Raw genomic sequence first — 24,330 nt, 5'->3', positions numbered from 1 at the left:
GTCCCTGATGGCCATGGTTCGCGGATTTGGTCCAGATGTCAGTCTTGCCCCCATGGAGGATTCCTCAGGAAAAGATCTCCTTGTGTCAGGGGGTCCTGATCCATCTGGACCCCCAGTGGGGCTCCATTTAACCACCTGGCACTTTAGCGGAGCCTCCTGAGGAATGCCTACCTCTCTTCGAGAGTCATCTCGACTATCGAGGTGTCTGTCGACTACTAGAATCTACGATTCTATGTGGGCGGCGTTCGTAAAATGGTGTTCCTCCTCAAACGTTCCGGCGGCTTCTGCTCCCCTCCTCAGGTCCTGGATTTCTTACAGGATGGGTTAGACAAAGGGTTGTCTCATAGCACTCTCCGCCCCCAGGTGCGGCACTATCTACGGTGCTCGCCGGAGAGGGTCTTGTCCCTCTCTCACAACTCCTGACTGTCTGACTAGGGACCCCCATAACAGTTCCTTCGGGGGCGGCGAATATTTGGTCTCCCATGATTCACAGGTTCCCCACCTGGGATCTGCCATTGCACCCACATTTGCAAAACGGTAGCGAAGGTAAGATTTTGCCCCTGGTTTATAATGACTTTACAAGGAACAAAGGTAAAGGAAGTTAAGAAATTAATGGTAGAAAACAGCCCACTGAAGCAATATAATTAAAACTAAAGTGAGGAAAAAGAATTTTCTACGTTAGAGCTCGGCTGAAGCATTTTGGTGAAGCGTGAAAAAAATACATTAAGCAAGAGAGGTAGAAAAATTTTATTCAGCACGGGAAATCTGATTCTGCATGCAAAGTAACGTACAATTATTTTCATACATCTTACTTTAATCTGACTTTACATGTTAATTAATCACACACAATGTTATTAATACAAGAAACTGGCATTCACCCTCACTATTCTCCAATCTTAAGTTCATTTCAGCCACATTTTAAAGGCACACAGGTATGAGGAAGTTTTGCAGCTCTACATTATAAAGCCAATACAGGATGAACATTTGACTAAAGAAACTTTTAAAATGCTAACACATTTCACTCTGGCAGAGTGTTGTTGGTATTATTGCTGCAACATCTTGCTCTCTGTAACTTTTCCTTTCCCAGATCAAAACATGGCTAAAGAAAACCTCCTTGAGCAACACACACAAAAAGAGATTTTAAGCAATTTTGGTATTTTTCCCCTCCCTCCTGGCCATGAAATTAATAATTTTCTGAACAAAGGAAATTCATATGCCAAAAGAGATTTAAAATTAAAAATAGTTATTTCAAACTGTGCTTTAATTAGCAAGGATAGTAAGTTTATTCTTATTGGGAGAATTAATCATTGAAACACTATAATAAAAAACTTTATTTTATGTAATCCATTTATATAGCTACCTGTTGTAGCCCAACAGGATCCGGTTCAGCTGATGCTGGACTCAGATAGTGAGGGATCATTTGAATCTTCCCTGGATGATGTGGAAGACCCTGTGCAGGTTGCAGATTCAGAGCAGGGACCAGAGGGGCTGGTTGGCCACCAGGAGGCGCCTGAGGCATAGAGCAGTGGGGAAGATCAAAGGCAGTCAGTCCCTGATGCGAGAGTAAGATGGGCTGAGAAACGAAAGCAGCAGCTTCGTAGACAGACTCACAGACGATAATTAGCACAAGTGTTTGCAGATTGGCCCCTCCCAAGAGAGCTTATAGGTGAGGCGTTGGGAGGGGACATTTGCAGGAAACAACCGTTCGAAATTAGCAGTGAAGAAAGTCGATGTCTTAGAGCCGTCTGAATATCTGGTTTGTTTTTCTTGTATTCTGAGTTATCTGGGCCTTCGGCCAAAAGGTTTGTTATCTGAAATTAAACAGTGGCAACCAGCCAAGCCTGTGTTTTGGGGGGTCAGAACAGCTACCTATATGGCACACAAGCCAGGGCAGCCTAAATCATCAATAAATAGTAACGTGAGTTATCCCCCTCATCAAACGCATTCTGCAGTAGAAGACTTCTTTGAATAAGGAATGTAAAAGGAAGCAGTTATCTGGGACCAAAAAAACGGGCAGGGTGTACAGACACTGCTGACAAAAGCATCCTCATGGACAGTGGCTTGTCCTAATAGTTATTAAAATTGTAGTCAAAAAGAATGGTTAAACTAATTTATAATATCCCACTCTGCAAATTAATCCCCCTCCCCCCCCCCCCCGGCAGCTTTCATTGTCAAACAAATCCTCACTGTAAGTGGAAGGGGAACCATAATTAAAGCATTCTAGAAGAGGGGTCAGCAACCTGCGGCTCTTTCATCCCTCTGCTGTGACTCCGTTGCTCAAAATATGCATCACAGCCACCAATGTGTGACACCTGCTGGCACACAGTTTATTGAGCTTTTTGACCCCCAGGTCAAACCATGGATAAATCCAAGAAAAAAAAAAGTTCCAGAAGAAAACAGAACGTTTAATTCAACTACATATGGTAGTTTTGTGGCCGCTCAGGAAATAGTCAGTCATGGGAAGGGTTTTGTGGCTCCGATGTTTTCTTTTCTGTGGGAAACGGGTCCAAATGGCTCTTTTGAGTGTTTAAGGTTGCCGACCCCTGTTCTAGAATGTGAGGCCTGGATCAGAGCTTGATATTGGACTACACAACCAAATTTCTCCACATTTATGAGGCTTTGGCTGATAGAGGCAGCAGACCGGCCATGGAAAACGGGGGTGACTCAGACTGTACAGCAATTCTCACTGATGACAGTATCCTGGACTCTTTTGAGAGGCACATGCGTAACCAACCGATACTTGTTTTCTCCTGGTGAACATCTCATGTCAGTGCACTTGCTCCTGCTGTTTGTGAGGCAAGGGAGAAGGTGGCTCCAGCAATGGGGCAGGTTGCAATTTCCCAGATAAGGCTGCAGGTTCTGCTTCCACCGATTGACTACCATAAGCACTGTCTTCCTTCAGCTCTGAGGTAGAGAGAAAAGGTTATCACTATCTTTTATTTTTACGGTTCACTTGTGGCCTTACGTGTACTCTGTATTGTTACCTGCACTCTGTAGCTTGTCAAAAGTCTCTAATCTCTGTAGTAAACTCACACCTTCTGTCAGTCCCATGGAGCCAAGTGCTTCCAACAGGCCCTCAACGCTGCCACCAGCAATCTGAGAAAAACGAGGAATTAAATTTCAGAATGTGCAGTGTACTAGTATTTTGAGACAACCCGGGAGCAAAATACAGTGCATAGAGGTTTTGTCTTTCAAACAGTGGTTTATCTACAAGGCATACACAAGGCAATCTATCAATCTTCAACTATAACACGGAAGCACACATGGAGAGAGAAACCACCTTCACAGGGCCTCTCTTATATAGACAGCCTCTTAAAGTGATAAGCCCACTGACTCATTCTCACTGCATCATTTCAGTTTACAGCCTTACAGCAGCTGGTCAGCTATTAAATCATCATTAGGGTAAAGGTAAAGGTTCCCCTGGCACATATGTGCTAGTCGTTCCTGCCTCTAGGGGGCGGTGCTCATCTCCATTTCAAAGCCGAAGAGCCAGCGCTGTCTGAAGACGTCTCCGTGGTCATGTGGCCGGCATGACTAAATACCGAAGGAGCATGGAACACTGTTACCTTCCCACCAAAGGTGGCCCCTATTTTTCTACTTGCATTTTTTACATGCTTTCGAACTGCTAGGTTTGGCAGAAGCTGGGACAAGTAACGGGAGCTCACTCCGTTACGTGACGCTAGGGATTCGAACCGCCAACCTTTCTGATCGACAAGTTCAGCGTCTTAGCCACTGAGCCCCCATGTCCCTAAATCATCCTTGTCTTAACATTAAAGCGAAACTCAAGAATGGGATGACAGTGGGAATGTGTGAGAGGATGATGACTGACCTCATAGCTGAGTAGAAGTCTTCTGCTGGGGGAAACGGTGTCTTTGTACATCTCCACTAAACTGCCGAGACCTAATTTCTTGGCCAATTCTGTCCAATTTGCCCCTTGGCAGCCCTGGTTTAGGAGCGTTTCTAGTCTCTGAAGAACATCGTTATTCAAAAGCAGGATGTTCCCTGACACAAGGAGAGATTGGAGAATGAGAGTTATTTATTTGCAAAAAATATATATCAGAAATCTGCTAGTCTTACCCTGCATTTTTATGCAGGAGAATATTGTTCTGACCTAGGCTTCCCCAAAAAGCACGAGGCAGAGTCCCGGTCCCGACAAAATCGCTTTTATTAGACGAATGTGAATTCCTCTCATTCACATTTAGCAAGGCCTGGCAAACAGTCTTTCCAAGGAATATTTATGACTACAAATCTTATCTATCTTGGAAAGCTGCCATGTAAATATTTTCCAAATGAGGTGCTATGCAAGGAAAGACTGGGCACAGAATCTCTGAGATTCATGGGCAGATCTTCACACTCCCGAAACGAATCTAGCAACCGAGTGGTTTGTTTCCTGCAAAAGCCCACTCCCCTTTCACTCCTCTTTTATTTCCTAGAGGAGGGGCCAATCACCTTCCACCTGTGGCTTTACTCCCAAGTCGACCCTGATTTCTGAGTTGTTCTTTTCTTCTGGCAGCTCTGTGCATGCTCACACTGGGAATAGGCTCCAGCTGTTCCTCTGCCTCACTGCTGTCTAGCTCTGTAGGCATCTGATCACTGCCAGATGGCCTTGGCCCCGTCTTTGCCTCCGATGCAGAGCCCTCGTCTGAGCCTTTCCCAGCCTCCAGGACTGCCCCATGCTCCTCCCCAACCTCCTCACTGTCTGACTCTGCTGCCAGCTCTGCTGGCAGGCCCAACACATATGTCCAAAATAGAACAGTGCCCACTCCATAGTCAGAAGCAAGTAGGTACCCTAAATGACTTGACACATATCAAGTCAGGCAAGTTGATTAGTTTGTAGTGGGAGTCTGCCAGATTCACCCACCTTGGTTAGATGCAAAAGAAATACCAGCCTGCTTCTCTCCAACATCCTGTTTTAAAGCTTGTAGTAGTATCTCTCTTACCTATGAAGAAAGAAACTGGATCTGAAAAATTTCTACTAGGTTACCTTTTAGTAAAGCAATGCTTGTTAAAAGCAGACTATCTTTATGGGGGAACTGCAACAGTATATATAGGCCCATTTCACCATAAATGTAATGTAAAAAATATGAAGAGCAAATGAGAAAGTCTTAACAGACGGGAGTACCGTGTTTTCCTGAAAATAAGATGGTCTTATTTTCTCCCCCCCCCCCCAAATAAGTGCTTGGCCTTATTTTCGGGGAGATATTATTTTCGAGGTGCAGGAGGCCCCTTAACTTGGCTTGCAGCCTGCAGATCACCTGATCCAGAGAGGGCCGGAAGTTCTGTCTCTATTTCTGGCACACTCTTGCCAGTCCTAGCGTCACTGGGCTTGCTGCTCTTTTTTGTGGCCACCACTAAGAGAAGGGGCGTGGGAGCTAAGATTTGTGGGAATGGCCTTCACAAGGCCGTTCCGCATGGATGGCAGGTGCATGTGGGATGCATGTTCCTCCCCTCCGGAAATGGTGGGGACCGGCTGCACATGCATTTAAATATTTTTTGGGAGGGCTTCCTTTTGGGGGAGGGATTAGTTTAGTGCACGCGCTCAAAAGCCCAATTGGGCTTATTATCCGTGGAGGTCTTATTTTTGGGGAAACAGGGTAGTAACTGAATTACTTCACTGCTTCAACAATCAACTGAACAACTTCAGCCATGACCTACCTTCTGGCTACAAGTCAAATCAAGTGGGGTATGCCCCCGACCATGATTTGTTTCATGTGCTTTGGGCTGCTCACTCTCCAACGCAGGAACATAATCCAGGCCTTGCATGGTCAGTTCACCGTAAGTCTCTCCCCGTTCTGTGACCCATTCCTCTTCGTCCAGTTCAATGTCACTGTTGGGTTGGGATGAAGGGTCTAAAATGGGCTCATCGTTTTCACATAAAATATCTGCTCCTAGGAAAGGAAAAACAAGTGTCAGACCTGCACGCCATCTTTTCTTTTTAGGTTTCAGGTCTGCCACACTTTCTACTATGCATCGTCTATTGTGGGAAAATGGAAGGGGGGGGGGCATACAGAGTTGGGTGATATGTAGCCATAACAATATTCTTTCTAGAAAGCCAAGGTCATCCTTTGTCTCTGTACCTGGCCGGAACTGGATGGGTGGAGCTGCTAGTATGGCAGTGGAAGATTGGCCCATGTGATAGACTTGTGCGTGTGAGGGCAGGATATTGAACTTTCAACTCGGTGGGAAAACCTGGAAGCTTTCAGATTCGGGGTTTCCCCGATATGCCAATATGGCTCTCTGAATAAATTGGAACTTTGAGGAATCCTTTGCCTCAGATTCTGATTTAATTTTGGATGCTATTTGGAACCCTGACAGTGGATAGTTTACATACTTTTAAGCAAAACTACAGACGAATTATGACAAACCTCAGCCATGGGGATTATCATTCAAAAGGCCAATACTATCAACATTGCTGAAACCATTTTTTTAAATCTCCGTGTCTAGAATACATTCTTAATTCCATTTTCATTTGAAAAAAAGAAGAATCAATACTCATTTTTTTTCACATATCCCATCAAGGTTTATGTAGCACAAACCTATTGGGGTATCAAGAATCATTAAATACTCAGAGTTGCTTTGAATCAAGGAGCATATAAATTTAATCCAATATTTTTAGTATTACTACTATCAATGTAGTCTGCAAGGTAAATTTGAAATTGAATGCACAGCAGGATGGGTGTATATTAATCCATTCATTCCAGTGGTGGATTGCACATTTTGTTACCACCTGTTCACCCTGCATGTGCACCTTCCGTGCATGCACCCAGCCTTCCACTCATGTGCTTTGCTCCTGCGTGCACCTTCTGTGCTCACGCCCGGCGTTAAAAATGTGCCTAAATAGGATGGCATAGAGCCCGGGTGGGCGGGTGGATGGGCTTTCCATCCACTTGTGATTTCCGCTACCAGTTCAAGCGAACCGGTCCGAACCGGCTGAATACCACCTCTGATTCATCCTGTTTCATGGATGCTAAATAACAACCAAAGGAAAATGTGAATCCAAAATATAAAATTATAAAAGCAACTAAACAAGCTGGATTGAACAGCCCCAAACTGCTTGACAAAAATAGAAAAGGGAGAAACAAATCCTAGTATACAAAAGAATGTAGTTCTCAGATCCAAAAACATTCAATTCGGGAACTGCACAATATCCCCTCTTGAAGCAGGATTCCCCTTCCCTCCTCCAATTCAGACAGTATTCAAACAATCCAATGGACCAGGGTCCGCAACTCCCAGGCTGTGGCCCACTAGTGGGCTGTGGCTCTTTTGGAACTGGGCTGAAAAATCAGCAGGCACGGGCCAATGAAGCTGCATGTGCACTTGCTACTCACACAGAACCATCCCCTTCCCTTGCCCTCCAAGCCACAAAGGCTGGGGACTGCTATCTTGGAGGATCAGAGCACCTGTTAAATAGAAATATATAAACAGTCCTTGACTTATGACCACAACTGGGACCAGAATCTCAAGTCATTGAACAAAATGATTTATTTATTTAGCGTATGGCAAGTTTTTATCATGTCACCACAGAGATATTGCAATAGTCATATTTGGGCATGGTAGTATATCCTACATCAGAGACAGATGATTTCCCGTAAATGTTGTGAACTACAGCAGCCGTAACTATCAAGGCAGCACCATTATTCTATCTTTCATTTATATTTCAACACAGGTTTGGGACAATATCTATACATATAAAAATGGCTGTGTGTGTGTGTATGTTCCAACATAACTCTGGAATGCCTTGAGCAATTTCTTAGTACATCGATAATTTACTCTCTGGAAACAAATATTGTAGGGGTAAGACATCCCTAAAACCCCTCGGGGTGTGTGTTCTGTTAAGATACAGCCTGTTGTGCCTTAAAATGGTTTTACTGTACAGCACAGTGGAGTTGCCATGGTAATGGCCTCACAGTACTCCACAATGGGGCTCCCTCTGGTAAGGGGGAAAATCCAACATTAGAAATTACATTTGGTCCGGATATTTCCCCTATATAAATAAATATCCGGGCAATGCCAGGTTATCAACTAGTAATTAAATACACTATAACATGGGTGTTTAAAAGAGGAGATTGATGTGGTAAGATGGAAACTAACAGTCAGAAACAAAAGTATCAGAATGTGAAATTTAAAATTTCAGTAATTCCTGCTTTCAAAATATGAAGACGGTTTAAGACGGCAAAGCAAAACGCCGAAGAAGAAGAGGTGTTCCCCTCCCTTTCTCCAAACAAACCCACCATTTCTCAGAGGAAGCTAAATTACTCAGGATATATGGAAAAAATTCATTACCTGCACTGATTAGCATCTTCGTAAGGATTGGAGAACCCAACCCTGCTGCTAAGTGAAGGGGTGTATTCCCAGCAGACGTCTGAGCATTTACATCAGCTCCCAGCTTGGGGGGGAAAAAGATACAGAATGAGTGAAAGATAAAAGACAACCTTTCCTATCTGTGCAAAACGATTTAGATTCCAAGATTCAAAGCAGATGAAGCCTATTGTATGGGTTGTAAGTACAACCCATGTCTTGTACATACAATTTCCACTCTTAGAATGTCTACCATTTCCAAATAGGATTTCAGATCTCACTACTTCCAGCCAGCAATAAATAGGTAAAGGTTTCCCATGCACACATGTGCTAGTCGTTCCTGCCTCTAGGGGGTGGTGCTTATCTCTGTTTGAAAGCCGAAGAGCCAGCGCTGTCTGAAGATGTCTCTGTGGTCATGTGGCCGGCATGTCTAAACACCGAAGGTGCACGGAGCGCTGTTACATTCCCACCAAAGGTGGTTCCTATTTTTCTACTTGCATTTTTATCTGCTTTCAAACTGCTAGGTTGGCAGAACCTGGGACAAATAGCGGGAGCTCACTCCGTTACATGGCGCTAGTGATTCGAATCGCCAAACTGTCGACTTTCTCATCGACAAGCTCAGTGTCTTAGCCAGTGAGCCACCATGTCCCTTAAATAACCCTGTTAGCAATAAATAACAGACACTAATAATAAAACCTAACTAGGGGGTAGCAGACGGGAAACGGATATGCTAATTAATAGTTAACAGCTTATCTCACAGATGCCAGCTTATTTCCTTTATCTCTTTTTAATAATTGCAATACCGAATGAAGCCAAAATAATAAATATTTTAACAAATACAAATGTCACCACTAAGAAACCTATCGCAAGTCCAATTATGTTTAGTGTGTGTTATTAAAACTGTAAAAATTTGTTCGCTACATTAGTTTCCATCCTCATTAACTGAGCAATCTTCAGCAAAGCTTCCCAAACCCTGCCCTATGCATGCCATTTGTGCGAAAAATGGGCCCGTTTTAGCAAAAACAGGGTGCACAGAAGATTTGGGAGGCCTGCAGAGGGCTTCTGGGGGTTGGGGAAGGCAAAAACGGGATGCATGGGGAGTTTGGGAGGCCTAAAACAATCCTCTTTTTCACAAAAATGGGAGTCACAGAGGGTTTGGGAGGCCTGCAGAGTGCTCCTGGGGGCTGGGGAGTGCAAAAACCGGACACACGGAGCCCCAAAATTGTTTTTTTCCCTTGTTTTCCTCTTCAAAATCTTGGTGTGTCTTATACTCCGGTGCGTCTTATACTTCAAAAAATATGGTATGTTGTATTTTAAATTCTTGTTATGTTGTTATGCTATGTCTCTCTGATATGAACAGGAATGGTTTGTTTATCTATTTATAAACAGTTATTTATAAATGGTCTGGGAGGATACAAGAAACCCACTGCAAACTCTGCTAGTGAATTGTCTAATTTTCCAGCATTACAAAGTAGCAGCTATAAAATCTATCTTGTTCCCAGCTGGATTACCATTTGTTCATAGCAACCTTTCTGTATGTTGTGGTAGGCCAGCGGAGTTAGTGTCAGACTCAGACAGTGAGAAGGTTGGGGAGGAACATGGGCGAGTCCTGGAGTCTGGGAAAGGCTCTGATGAGGGCTTTGCGTCGGAGGCCGAGATGGGGCCAGGGCCGTCTGACAGTTATCAGCTGCCTTCAGAGTCATACATCAGTGGAGGCAGATGAACAGCTGGAGCCTGTCCAGAGCTCTCAGGAGAAGGGAACAATTAAGGAACAGGGGTCGATTCAGGAGTAAAGGCACAGACCTTGGATGTCTTCTAGGAAGACTTAAGATTTACATGAAAGGGAAAATCTGCAGAAATTCAGGAGAGACAACATTTGATGTTTTTCATGATTTCTGTTGTGGCCCGCCAGTGGCCAGCGGAGCTGGTGGCATACTTAGACAGTGAGCAGGTTGGAACATGGGCCAGTCCTGGAGTCTGGGGAAGGCTGATGAGGGCTCTGCGTCGGAGGCAGAGATGGGGCCAGGGCCATCTGACAGTTATCAGCAGCCTTCAGAGTCAGACATCAGTGAGGTAGATGAACAGCTGGAGCCTGTTCCTGATGTGCGCATGCGCAGAGTTGCCAGACGAAAGGAACAGCTGAGGAACGGGTCGACTTGGGAGTAAGGCCCTAGGTAGACAGTGAATGGCCCCTCCCATAGGAAATAAAAGAGCAGCGAAAGGGGAGTGGATTTTGCAGAAGACAATTAGTTCATTCCTGCATTCTTGCCAAGTATTGCGGCACCTGAAAGATATTGGCCTGGCCACTCTCCAAGCCTGATAAAGGTCGGTAACTGTGAACTATCTTGAAAGACTGTGGGCGAGGAAAGACTTTGCTGAAAAGGAATTCACTGTCAATTAAATAAAAGGGGTTTATTGTGACATGGGGGAGCCTAGGTCAGAACAGTGCATTCTGTAATTTTCCAGCATTACAAAGTACCAACTATAAAATCTATCTTGTTCCCAGCTGGACTACCATTTGTTCATAGTAACCTTTCTGTAGTGTAACAGATCTATGCATCATTAGCGTCACCCTCCACCCCACTCACCTTCTTTATCAAACATGCAGCCATGTTAAGATTATCCATTTCAACAGCTAAATGTAAAGGTGTCCGTCCATTCTGCCATTCTGTTGCGTTCACATTCGCTCCTTTGCCAACCAACAACTCAAGAGAGGCTGATTTTGCGCACTTCACAGCAAGATGCACTGGATGAAAACCTGAAGCAACAGTAGTAAATGTAATTGAATAATGAGACTATACCTCTTGCAGCAGGATGGGGAGACTCAACCTGCAAGCCCAAACCAGGGCTGAAGCATCAAGTATGATAGAGGACTTTTTATAGCTCCAGACTGAGATGCTGAATTATACAGTAGATCAGGGGTGTCCAAACTCAAGGCCCGGGGGGCGGATGCGGCCTGTGGGGTGCTTAGATCTGGGCCACTGGGCCACCCTGGAAACAGCGGACCAGCTCTCAGTGCCTTTGCCAATGAAAATGGAGCTTGCTAGGGTCGTGTGCAGCCCTCCCGAGTTCCACTTTCGCTGGAGGAGGGTTGCAGAATGCTGTCGCAGCTGAAAATGGAGCTCAGGAGCCTGTTTTCATTGGCAGAGCACTCGGGTCACCACAGGTGAACCCCCTGACACGAGTGATGTCATGGTGGCTACCCCCCACCCCCCGAGGTGAAACACAACCCTGATGCGGCCCTCAATGAAATCGAGTTTGACACCTCTGGAGTAGATACCATTTTTTTCAGTGTATGACGCACCTAGCTTTTGGGGAGGAAAACAAGGGGAAAAAATCTGCCTCTGCCTCCCAGCAATTTGCCCCCTTGCAACAAACAGCAAACAGTACAGACGATATATACTATTTGTAGTGTTACATTTCAGACTATACTTGTACAGATGCTGTTAAAATTGATGTGGCTTTCTGGAAGTATACGTTATTCTCTGCTATTTAAAAGAAGATATAATAGCACTGGGCCTCTTCGGATCCAGCATTTATTTTAAAAAGCTTCTTCATTTTGTTAAGCTGTCTAGAACAATAATGAAGCAGTCTTTAAAAATTAAGTCTAATAATTTGAACATTCTATAGGCATTTATAGTTATTGACTTGCCTCCTTGCAGCAAACAGCCTGATTAGCACAAGAAAAAAATATCTGCCTCCCAGCAATTTGCCTCGTGGAGCAAACATCAAGTTTCACTTTCAATTTCAGCATGGGCCTACCGATCATCAGCTGTTTCAGGCTGCAGGTATTGCTATAGCCTATTGCTACAAGCCCCATTTTCCCCTTTTGCTGCAAGGAGATAAACTGCTGGGAGGCAGAGGCCAAAGGGTTGGGGCTGGTGGGTGGGTGGGGCTACATTCAGTGTATAAGACGCACCCAAATTTTCACCCTATTTTAGGGGGTAAAAAGGTGTGTCTTATACTCTGAAAAATACGGTAGCATAGTACAGGTAGTCCTCGACTTATGACCACAATCACAGTCTTCTTCAACATCCAATTTGATTTCCATGGTCCTGTGACAGAGTTTTTACAATTCCCACATTACTCACCAAGATAATTAGGTATCTCAAGAAGGGGGAGAGTCTGGGGGTCCAGATGACAGAGGAGAGTCTTCAACATTTCTTCATCATCCAAATGGACAGCTAAATGCACAACCGAGTTGCCATATCGATCCAGCAAAGTGGGATCTGCTCCAGCCTGAAGTAAGAAAGCAGCCACCCTGGGCTGATGGGTGATCACAGCCAGATGTAACGGGGTCTAAGAAAAGAAAAAGGGTCAGAATCAAGTTCCATCAAGGTTAGAGTGCAGTACTGCAGGCTACTTCTGCTGACTGCCAGCTGCAGTTTGGCAGTTCAAATCTCACCAGGCTCAAGGTTGACTCAGCCTTCCTTCTTTTCGAGGTTAGTAAAATGAAGACCCAAATTGTTGGGGGCAATAGGCTGATTCTGTAAACCACTTAGAGAGGGCTGCAGAATGGTATATAAGTCTAAGGGTTACTGCTATTTCTATCTATCTATCTATCTATCTATCTATCTATCTATCTATCTATCTATCATCTACCTACCTACCTACCTACCTACCTACCTACCTACCAACCAACCAACCAACCAACCAACTAACCAGTGGTGGGTTTCAAATTTTTTTTAATTAAAATTTTAAAATAAATTTTACAATTATCACCCCCCTTGCATGCTGCAAGAGGGGGGAAGACCTTTTCCAGCTGGCGCAAAGGATTTTCTCCGGACTTGCTTTAGTGAGCACGGGCCCGCACCTCCACCACCAACAATCCGGAAAAGGTCTTTACTTCCTCTCTCTTGCAGCACACCCCAATGCAAAAAACGGCGAGGCCTTGCAAGGTCCCCGAACTTGGGCTGGCCGTGCCGCGTAAGCTCCCACCGTCCCCATCCCCGCGCTTTCTGGCGGCCATGCAGCCCTGCGCTATAAGCAAGCCCAGGATCCTTGCAAGGCCGCAAAAGGTCACCGGACTCGCTTATAGTGCAGGGCCACGGCAGCCCCCCCGCCCCCCGCTTAGTTGCAGCTTACTTACCTCCTCAGAGTCGGCAGGCAACAATAGAGAGCCAAACAGGAAAAAAGGTAAGTGGGTTTAGATAGAGTTCTTAGAGGCAGGTGGGGCGATTGGTGAGGTAGCCAATCAGTGAGCAGCGGGCGGGGCTAGGATAGTGCAGACGGGCAGGGGGAGCGAGCAATGGAGCGGCTTCTGAACGGGCAGGGGGGAGCGAGCGAGTGAGCGACAAGGCCGGGGCAGGAACTTACTTCCGGGTCCATTCACCAACCAGTTCGCCCGATCCAGTGCAAACCGGCAGAAACCCACCACTGCTACCTACCTACCTACCTACATATCTACGAGCCGAGGTGGCACAGTGGTTAGAGTGCAGTACTGCATGCTACTTCTGCTGACTGCTAGCTGCAATTCAAATCTCACCAGGCTCAATGTTGACTCAGCCTTCCACCCTTCTGAGGTGAGTAAAATAAGGACCCAGATTGTTGGGGGCAAGAGGCTGACTCTGTAAACCGCTTAGACAGGGCTGTAAAAGCACTGCAAAATGGTATATAAGTCTAAGGGCTGTTGCTATTTTCTCCAAAGAGAATTTCTATTTGTGATTTATATTTTGAACTACAAATTTACCCGTACGCACAATCTAGAAATCAAATTACACAGAGGTGTACAAGTAGTCCTCGACTTACAATAGTTCATTCAGTGACAGTTCAAAGTTACAATGGCACTGACAAAAATGATCTAGGACCGTTTTTCACACTTATAACCGCAGGGATTCACTTAACTACTGTGACAAGAAAAGTCATAAAACGGGGCAAAATTCACTTAACAAATGTTTCAGTCAGCAACAGAAATGTTGGGCTCTATTCTGGTCTTAAGTCAAGGGCTTCCTGTACTTCAAGTGAATGCAAGTATATCCCCTGATCAGATCTCCTCTGTGTTAATGCACACCCGTCTCTCACCACAAATGCATTGCCACTGAATCTGAGACACTACCTATTATACCTGCTGTAAGTGATTTGGGATGTTGATGATCTGTTGATTAGGAATGCTCACAGCCACCTGGACCAGTTGCATAATCACGGTTGTCTGCTCGTGAATAATAGCCAAGTGCAAAGGCCTGTGGGGGAAAAACATGGAGGTAAGAACAAGGAGATGTAGCCGATGATTAAGAGCAATACAAGTGAACAACCAGAAATTAGAATTGCAACCCCTAAAGCCTCTTCCAATTTGCCTGCAACTGTGCTCTGGGGTTCCCAAGCATGCTTGGCAGTTCCTATGTAAAAGGGACGGACCGGACCGGACCGGACCAGACCAGACCAGACCGACCACACCACACCACACCACACACCAGACCACACCACAGAGCAGAGTAGAATAGAAATAGAATAGAATAAGAATAGAAACAGAAATAGAATAGAATTAGAACAGAATACGAATAGAAGGCCAAAAACAGCATGCAGAGGCTGAAAATAAGACACACAGAGGCCTAAAACGAGGCACACGGAGGCTTAAAACAGGATGTGTGGAGACCAAAAATAGGACTTTAGTACAGACATAAATTTGCCCTGAAAGAGTATCCCCACAATGAGGAAAAGACATTTGACGACTAGTTCCCTGCAAATGACCTCAGATTGGCAACTTTCCAAAAGATACTTACGTATCTCCATTTTCATCCTGAGAAGCAGCTAAGTGTCTCTGGACTGCCAACAACATACGTGGGTCACCAGTAACTGCATAATCCAAGAGAGCCTGGGCACTGCGTCGAGCGACCATTAGCATCCAAGAACTGCATTCCTGAGCTGGGAAAGATGGGGACAGACAGACGATTAAAATAAGCAGTGCAAGCCCTAACATTTTCTGTTTATAATTCATCTCCATTCATTGCTCAATTCTTCGCTGCAACTCCACCTCCCTATTCCCTTTTTTTCTTAAAAAGAGAATGATACCCAATTTACCGTAGTCAAACAACGGTTTTGTATGCTGATAGTACGTAACGGAAAATATCTCAATGTGCCTGTCCTTCAAAGTAGGTAATATTGGATGGATTACCGCATTTTTCAGAGTATAAGACACACTCCCCCCCCCCATAAAAGAGGCTGAGAATTTGGGTGGGTCTTATACTCTGAACGTAGCTTTTTTGAAGCTTTTATTCAGCCCTAATGAGGTGCTGATGAGTGAAGCGATCTTCCGTGCTTTGCCTGCTTTTCTCATTGCTGCTCCCTCTGATGATCAGCTGTGCTTTAGAAGCTATTTTTTATCCCCATGCACCCCGTGCGCTCAAAACCAGCAAACCTATGTGCTGAAGCTGACCAAACTAAGGATGCTAGCCAAATGAATACCTGGTAAGCAGAATCCACCCCCCACCCCCATTTTCCTTCCTAAAACAAAGGTGCGTCTTATCCTCTGAAAAATACGGTACTTTGATCCAAGTCCACTTCCAAATGCCTGATCCGAGATCAGTTGGTTATGGCAGCAGCATGGGCTCGTCAGCAGATTTGAGTAGTTTAGTTTTCCAAAAATTCAGCTGATGTTGCAAAAGCCAGGGCTATTCTACTAGTTCCCAGTTAGTTGTAGTTGGTACAAGTAGTCTTCGATTTACGACCAGTCACTTAGTAACTATTCAAAGTTATGATGGGACTTTTTAGAGATATTTATGACCTGGATTTGAAGTTGTGATTCTCTCTCTCTCTCTCTCTCTCTCACACACACACCCACACACCCACACACACCCACACACAAACATCTCATGATCACATTTTGGGTACTCAACAACTGGCCTTCATTTATGACCAGTAGTCACATGACTGCAATTTATGAGGGGTTTTTTTTTTGCGAACTGGTAGCAAAGGTAAGTTGATTTCACCCCTGCCTTGCTTGCTGGAGGTTGCAAACTCCAGCCAGCCTAATCTGCCCTTGCTTGCTGGATGGGAAAGAAGCTGAAGGACCGCAGAAACCTGAAGGGCAAAAATTGTAATACAAGGTGCCTCAGGGGTGGGACGCTCAGGGCAGCTGACCCTGTGCTCTACTTAATGACCCTCATGTTCGTACAGGGATGCATTAGGGAAAAGAGCGGGTGAGCCCATAAAGGGAGGGTGTTTCACTTAACATCTGTCACAACATGCAACCATAATGGGCAGACTACATTCCAGTCATATCTCAAGGACTATTTGCAGGTATGTATAAATATATATAAATGTATTCAGGCTGAAACTTGATATGTGAACTATACATATTTTGTTAACTCAGAATACAAAAGTTAGATTTTACAATTTTGGACTACTTTTGAGATTCTGAAGATGTTGTTTATTTGTACAACATTTTGAAAATCAGAAATTCATAAAGAGTATTAAAAGAATATATATGTAATCATACTTAATTCCTATAAATAAGTGGAGCTTATGACTGTAAAGTAGAGAAAGAGTCTATTCTAGAAAGAGCTGCGCAAAGGGGCGAGCTGCCATTACTTGCCCCAGCTCCTGCCAACCTAGCAGTTCGAAAGCATGCTACCCTGTTTCCCTGAAAATAAGACCTCCTGGATAATAAGCCCAATCGGGCTTTTGAGTGCATGCGCTAAAATAAGCCCTCTCCCGAACAAAAGTCCTCCCCAAAAATATTGCAACACAGCAGCAGCCAGGAGGTGACCATGCTTGCAGCCTCCTGTACCTCAAAAATAATAAGACCTCCCTGAATATAAGGCCAAGCGCCTGTCTTATTTTTGGGGAAACATGGTAATGTGAATAGATAAATGCAATGGTGGGATTCAACCAGTTCGCACCTATTTGGGAAAACCAGTTGTTAACTTTTTAAGCAGTTCGTAGAACTGGTTGTTGGAAGAAATCTCCTTTTGTTTTTTTCCACTTTACAGGGCTAATCCTGTAAGGAAGGCAGGAAGGAAACATTCTGGTGTTGTTTCTAGCCTAATCTTGATTGCCCTGCTTACAGAAATTGCCTCTTAGTACATTGTAACAGCTAAGACAAAGCACCCATCGACGTGAGTGACGTTGAGTTTGCCATGCCCACATGATCACATGACCCCCGAGCCCCACCTACCGAGCTGGTCATTAGGGCACAGAACTGGTTGTTAAATTATTTGAATCCCATCACTGGATAAATGGTTACCACTTTGATGGGAAGGTAATGGCATTCCATGCGCATCAGCGTATAGTCACACTGGTCACATGATCTCAGAAGACAATGCTGGCTCTCTCAACTAAGAAATGGAGATGAGACAGCCCCCTAGAGTCACACACAATAGGGTATGGGACACCTTTACCTTTAGAAATAAGTACTAGTAAGCACTCAACCATGAAAGCTACATTCAGGATGCTTCTCAACCACAGAAAAAAAAATAGTTTTTGCTTATCTCCCCAGGCATACCATGCCGCAGTAGTTCAATATAATCACTGCCATCTTCTGGAGAATGATGTTCGCTATCTTCTGGTCTAGCAGCTCTGGGCATCTGGATACCTCTTCCACCCTGATAGTTGCCCATAGAATGCGATCCAGATAGGTAGATGCTGTTGTTATATGAACTGTATCCTGAAGAATACCAGGGACTACCAGCTAGAATGGCAAAAAAAAAAAAAAAAGGCCATGCAATTTAGACTATACGTGTCTAAGGAGAGACATTTTAACTGTTCATAACTATATTGGTTGTTGCTGTAAGTCAGTGGCGAAATTCAATTTTTTTACTACTGGTTCTGTGGGTGTGGCTTGGTGGGTGTGGTAGGGGAAGGATACTGCAAAATCTCCATTTCCTCCCCACACCTGGGGACAGCAAGCGGTGGTATTTGCCACTCTCTGAACTACTCAAAATTTCTGCTACCAGTTCTCCAGAACCTAAATGTCAGCCCTGTTGTAAGTACTACCTAAAAAGTCAACTCTTTTTTGTTGTTGCAAGCTTTGTTTAGATGTAAAATGATCACATGCTTTGTAAGGGCACCGTGGCCACAATATATGACAATTCATGAGGGAACTATAATCGCGACTGAATTATTCAGCTATTGTACTCTATTTACTTCAGATTGGTTATTAAACTAGAAGGACTGGTTACTTTCTTATGCAACTAGATTTGTTGGCGTGACTATTTGAGAACTCACACATTTGGTTACATTCTTGAAAGCCTCTCAAGAATTTCTAGACGTTACAGATTTCCTGGCAGTAGTCTTGTCCCCTCTTGTTTTGTTCTTATGATTGCCATTGTCAGGGTTCCAAGTAACACCCCTAACGAAAGAAAACTCCGAGGCTAGAAGTTACTCATAGTTCCATTTTACTAGAGATGTCATATTGGCACATCTGGGAAAACCCGAATCTGAAAACTCCCGGGTTTTCCCCACCTAAAAGAAAGTTCAAGTCCCTGCCCAGCACCCACATGGTCCAATCAAGCCCCTGTCCCAACTGGAGTTGTTCCCCCAGTCATGCCTCTCCAGGCTGAACATCCTTGACTCTCAGAGAAAAGAATGTTGTTATGGCTCAATAACTCTACCAACTCCATGCAACCCCCCCCCCCCACTTCCAACTTTCCCACAGCACTAAGTGTGGCAACCTTGAAGATCCAAAAGAAAAGATCACCTCCAGGGCTGACAGTCTTAGTGAATCCAAGAAATAAATTGAGGTCATTTAATACCTAGCTGAGAACTAAAAATACATGTAATTAACTAGATTTTCTTAATCACTCACTGATTCACACACATAAACAGGTACCTTGTTACCTAAAAGAGGGATCAGTGATGCTAAGAGGAGCAAGAAAAACTGCTCTTCCAAGGAGAGAACAGTACTGCATTAAAATAGAGTTAGGGTCAAATAGTTTCCTGGCTATTTGAAAAAAATCCGGGACAGGAACCACTTGTAGAAGAGATATGCTGGTACTCTGCCTTTGTTACAGTGTATGTTCCTTTTTTCCATTTTTTATACTTGTGGTTTCTCCTTTGATTTCTTCTTTTTCTTTTTTGATTTTTGATTTTTCTTGTTTTGTTTTTATTATTGGATATAAACAACATTAACCACCATTCAAGAGAATAAAAAAGCTAAGAAAGAAACAAAAAGGCCAGAGCATATCCTCTCCATCAATCAACATCAGAATAAGAAACAAGCAGAAAACAATATCTACTGTATTTTTTGGAGTATAAGATCCATCTTTTTCCCTCCTAAAAGAGGGTGAAAATTTGGGTGCGTCTTATACACCGAATATAGCCCCACCCACCCACCGGCCCCTACCCTTTGGACTCTGCCTCCCAGCAATTTACCTCCTTCCAGCAAACGGACAAAATGGGGCGCTAATAGGCTATGGAAATCCCTGCAGCCTGAAACAGCAGATCATGGGGAGGCCCAAACTGAAATTGAAAGTGAAACTTGCTGTTTGCTGCAAGGAAGCAAATTGCTGGGAGGCAGAGGCAGAATTTTTTTTCTTCTAATCAGGCTAAACTGAAACAGGTTGTTTGCTGTTTGCTGCAAGGAGGACGAACAGGCTCAAGCTTAATCCCTCCAAGAATGAGTGGCTGTGGTTCCCATCATCCCGATTTGTGCATCATGTACCATCTTTGAGGATAGGGGGAGAAATTTTAGCCCCCTCAGAGAGGGCCCGCAATCTGGGAGTCCTCCTGGATACGCGGCTTAGTTTAGAAGAACATCTTACGGCCGTGACCAGGGGGGCCTTCTACCAAGTTTGCCTGATACGCCAGTTGCACTCCTTCCTGGATCGGGATGCCCTGTGCACAGTCACTCATGCCCTCGTTCTTTCTCGCCTGGACTACTGTAACACTCTCTACATGGGGCTGTCCTTGAAGAGCATCCGGAGGCTTCAGCTGGTCCAGAATGCGGCCACGCGAGTTGTCATGGGGGTACCTAGGTGCTCCCATGTTACACCCATTAGGTGGCCTACACTGGTTGCCGGTTGTTTTCCGGGTGCGATTCACGATGTTAATTATGATCTTTAAAGCGCTCCATGGCTTAGGCCCAGGGTACTTCACGAGACCACCTACTGCCACCGGTAGCCTCCTACCATCCAGTACAATCCCACAGAGGTGGCCTCCTCAGGGTGCCGTCAGCCAGGCAGTGTCGGCTGGCGACCCCCAGGGGGAGAGCATTCTCTGTGGGAGCGCCTTCCCTTTGGAATGAGCTATCCTCGGAGCTTCGCATAATCCCCGACCTCCGGTCCTTCCGGCGTGCCCTAAAAAGTTGGCTTTTTCAGCAAGCCGGCCTGGCCAGAATAGAATAAATTAATTATTAATTTTAAATTGTTAGTTTTAATTTAATCCTAAATTTAATTTAAATTGTCAATTGAAGGTTATTGGATTTCCTGTTTAATTTTTTAAAACTTTTGTCATATGTGTTTTTTGTTGTATGCCGCCCTGAGTCCTTTGGGAGAAGGGCAGCATATAAGTCCAATAAAACCAAACCAAACCAAGTCAATAACTATAAATGCCCATAGAATGTTCAAATTATTAGACTTATTTTTTAAAGGCTGCTTTATTATTGTTCTAGACAACAAAATGAAAAAGCCTTTTAAAATAAATGCTTGATCTGAAGAGGCCCAGTGCTATTGTATCTTCTTTTAAATAGCAGAGAATAATGTATATTTCCAGAAAGCCACATCAATTTTAACAGCATCTGTACAAGTATAGTCTGAAATGTAACACTAAAAAGTGCATATTGTCTGTACTGTTTGCTGTTTGCTGCAAGGAGGCAAATTGCTGGGAGGCAGAAGTAGATTTTCCCCCTTGTTTTCCTCCCCAAAAGCTAGGTGACTCTTATACTTCGGAGCAACTTATATTCCGAAAAATACGGTAAATAAGGAATTATCAAAGAGAAAACCAGACCCCCCCAGCAACATCGGTAGGACAAGACATTCTCTTATCAAACAGGGGGCAAATTCCACTGAAGGAAATCACTGTTACCAATTTGGGTAATGAAATGTCTGCAAGGAAACAACAAGCTTAAGACAACACTAAGATCTGCAAAACTTTACGTATTTCATCCTCAATATGTGCTCATAAGCCTTTTCCTTCAGTAGAGGCAGCAACAAATATTTTTATTAAATGATTTAAAGAAGAGGATGCAATGCATACCGAAGTGGAAGTAAAGTAGGACAGGACAGCTAAATCTTTGATATGGAAAAAGACCAGACAACATGAGGAATGGAAATAGTATCCCAATGTTCAAAAAGGGGTAAAAGATAAAAAGCTGGCTATTATACTTCTATTATTCTGATATTACCTGAAAATTTTCTAGGGCAAATCATGATAATCATAAAGATCAAACATAATTACAGCTTTCTTAAGAAATTGCCATTATTTCATTTTCTTGATCAGATAATTGTCCTAATAGATTGTGAAAATAGTGTAAATTAAAAAAAATACAATATTCACTCTGAGCTATCGGCAGTAGAATGGAGTAGAAATGCAAGTTAGTTTCTAAACAAAATAAGTTGATTTCAGCAAAATATCTGACATCCAATGTTCTTATTAACAAAGTATTCAAAAGGAAGTGGACGATCTGAGAAGCTATCTCAAAAATCACGCTTTCCCCATTCAACAACCAAAATTAGACAGTTGGTATTTGTATTTTAAAGAAAATTATTCAGTATTGTAACATACTAGAAGCAACTGGATAGTTCAGTGATGGTGAACCTTTTTGGCACCGAGTGCCAAAAAGGTCACACAGAAACATCATGTGCATGAACTCATTGGGGCCGCGCTCCGGAAAAACCAGGCTTCCAGGTTCTAGCGCACATGTGTGTCCGACGATCAGCTGGCCAGCACACATGCGCAGGCTGGTTTTCAGCACTGCCGCACCAGCGAAGGGATCACGCTGTGGAAAAGCCAACCTCCCAGGTTCTGACGTGCATGCTCACCCAATGGTGGGTTTCTAAATTTTTTAGAACCTCTTCTGTTGGTGTGGCCTGCCTTGTGGGAGTGGCTTGCTGGCCATGTGACTGGGTCGGCATGGCCAACTTGTAAAATGTGGTGAAACTCACTTAACAACATTAAACAACCAAAACGTTGGCTCAGAAACTCTGGCATTTGAAGCACGCAAGTCTTAAAGCTGTCAACTTAAAAGACCCTTGCACCCTTAACCCTTTAGAAAAAAAGAACCCCAGGGGTGTTCAAACTTGACAGATTTAAGACTTGTGGACTTCAACTCCCAGAATTCCTCCTCCAGTCATGTTGGCTCAGGAACTCTGGCATTTGAAGCACGCAAGTCTAAAAGCTGTCAAGTTACAAGACCCTTGCACCCCTAACCTTTTAGAAAAAAAAACCCAGGGGTGTTCAAACCTGACAGCTTTAAGACTTGTGGACTTCAATTCACAGAATTCCTCCTCTCGCTCTCCATCTTGATGATGTGCAGATGGGGGGAGGGAGCTGGAACCGGTTCTAAACGGCACTGTAGATTTGTGGAACCTCTTCTATAGAAGAGGTTAGAACTGGCAGGAACCTACCCCTGTGCGCACCCAACAATCAGCTGGCCAGCACACATATGCACACGGGTTTTCTGCACTGCCACACACGCAATGGACAGTGCACCTGAAACCCAGAAGACAAACAGGCAAGGCCACACGCGCCAGGTGACATGGCTTTGCGGGCCTCTTGGGGCACACGTGCCATAGGTTCGTCATCACGGGGAGAGTTTTAACACTGAAAGTAGAGGTGTGCAAAAAAAAAAAGTCAAGTTCATTGAATGGGACATTTCAAGGTAGTTCCAACCTCACCAGTGGTTTAGAACCCACCAGAAAAGCAGAATAGTATGAGAACACTGTCAGGCCTGGAAGCCATCTTCTTTTGAATTGCCATATATAATGCTTGGGAAACTGGGAGGGGGGATTATATGGAGTATGGGAGATATAAGTCAAAATAACATTCCTTTCTCAGAGAGTTAAGGTCATCTTGCCCTGCGCCTGGAGTGGTGTGACTGGGAGGCATTTCCTGTTGGGACGGTGCTTGATTGGACCATGTGATGGACATGTGGGTGCTGGACAGGGACTTGGACTTTCACTTGGATGGGGAAAACCTGGAAGCTTTCATATTTGGGTTTTCCCAGATGTGCCAATATGACATCTCTAATTAAATTGGAACCTTGAGGAATCTCAAGCGTCGGAGTCTTATTTCGTTGGGGGTCTTACTTGGAACCATGACAAACACTTTTGTAAAGATTTAAGGTTAAAAAGAGTGTTTCCAGTGCAAAACAGTTTGAACATGATGTGTGCTTTACACAGCTACAATAAAAAGCCTTTGATTTCAAGTTAAATTGCAGCAGACTATTTAAAAAATTAAAACCCACAAAGTCCTATTAAGTGTTAACGTTTACCTCCATTAGAACCAAATCCACCGGCTCCGCCACCAGCGCCACCCATAGGCGCACCGCCACCAAAGTGCTGGGGGAACTGGGGTAGGAACTTCTTACGCTTCCTTTCTACTTCTTCCTTATCTGCAGCCAAAGATACAGAAGAATCATCAATGACATGCCCTGCCACCCTGTTAAAACACCGAAAGTAGCACATCGCATGGGGTGCCCTGTACCTTCTACCACTGGGTAGTATGTAAACTGCTTGGAGTCACTCACATCACCCCCTCGCTTGCGCTTCAGCTGAAGGAACACAGTGACTGGACGATCTATTTTTGTCTTGTGATAAGGCGGAGTACGGAAGACAATGGCATACTGCAAGGACAACAAGACATGGGGTTAGTGCAATCACATACCGTATTTTTCGGAGTATAAGGCACTCCGAAGTATAATAAACACCTAGCTTTTGGGGAGGAAAACAAGGGGAAAAAATCTGCCTCCCAGCAATTTGCCTCCTTGCAACAAACAGCAAACAGTACAGACAATATGCACTTTTTAGTGTTACATTTCAGACTATACTTGTACAGATGCTGTTAAAATTGATGTGCTTTCTGGAATGTAGTTATTCTCTGCTATTTAAAAGGAGATACAATAGCACTGGGCCTCTTCAGATCAAGGATTTATTTAAAAAA

General features: G+C 44.2%; 1 protein-coding gene across 3 annotated transcripts in view; it reads right to left on the bottom strand.

The window, feature by feature from the left end:
- Window positions 1-732: 732 nt before the first annotated feature.
- Window positions 733-24,330, bottom strand: part of NFKB2 (nuclear factor kappa B subunit 2) — a 49,824-nt gene continuing 26,226 nt past the window's right edge. For all 3 annotated transcript variants that reach the window (XM_081953759.1, XM_081953758.1, XM_081953760.1), the window contains exons 11-23: window positions 23,875-24,013; window positions 23,663-23,782; window positions 17,738-17,923; window positions 15,018-15,159; window positions 14,363-14,477; window positions 12,390-12,597; window positions 10,887-11,056; window positions 8,284-8,386; window positions 5,656-5,888; window positions 4,862-4,940; window positions 3,830-4,002; window positions 2,985-3,096; window positions 733-2,904 (exon numbers count right to left, since the gene is read on the bottom strand). In XM_081953759.1, coding sequence (XP_081809885.1) covers window positions 2,768-2,904; window positions 2,985-3,096; window positions 3,830-4,002; window positions 4,862-4,940; window positions 5,656-5,888; window positions 8,284-8,386; window positions 10,887-11,056; window positions 12,390-12,597; window positions 14,363-14,477; window positions 15,018-15,159; window positions 17,738-17,923; window positions 23,663-23,782; window positions 23,875-24,013 — 1,917 coding nt within the window. In that variant the 3' untranslated portion in view covers window positions 733-2,767. The remainder of the gene's footprint in view (window positions 2,905-2,984; window positions 3,097-3,829; window positions 4,003-4,861; window positions 4,941-5,655; window positions 5,889-8,283; window positions 8,387-10,886; window positions 11,057-12,389; window positions 12,598-14,362; window positions 14,478-15,017; window positions 15,160-17,737; window positions 17,924-23,662; window positions 23,783-23,874; window positions 24,014-24,330) is intronic.

Source organism: Natrix helvetica (genome assembly GCF_964273705.1).
Source record: "Natrix helvetica genome assembly, chromosome: 5".
NCBI lineage: Eukaryota > Metazoa > Chordata > Lepidosauria > Squamata > Natricidae > Natrix > Natrix helvetica.
Note: the sequence above shows the minus strand (reverse complement) of the source record. Positions and strands in the feature narration are given on the sequence as shown.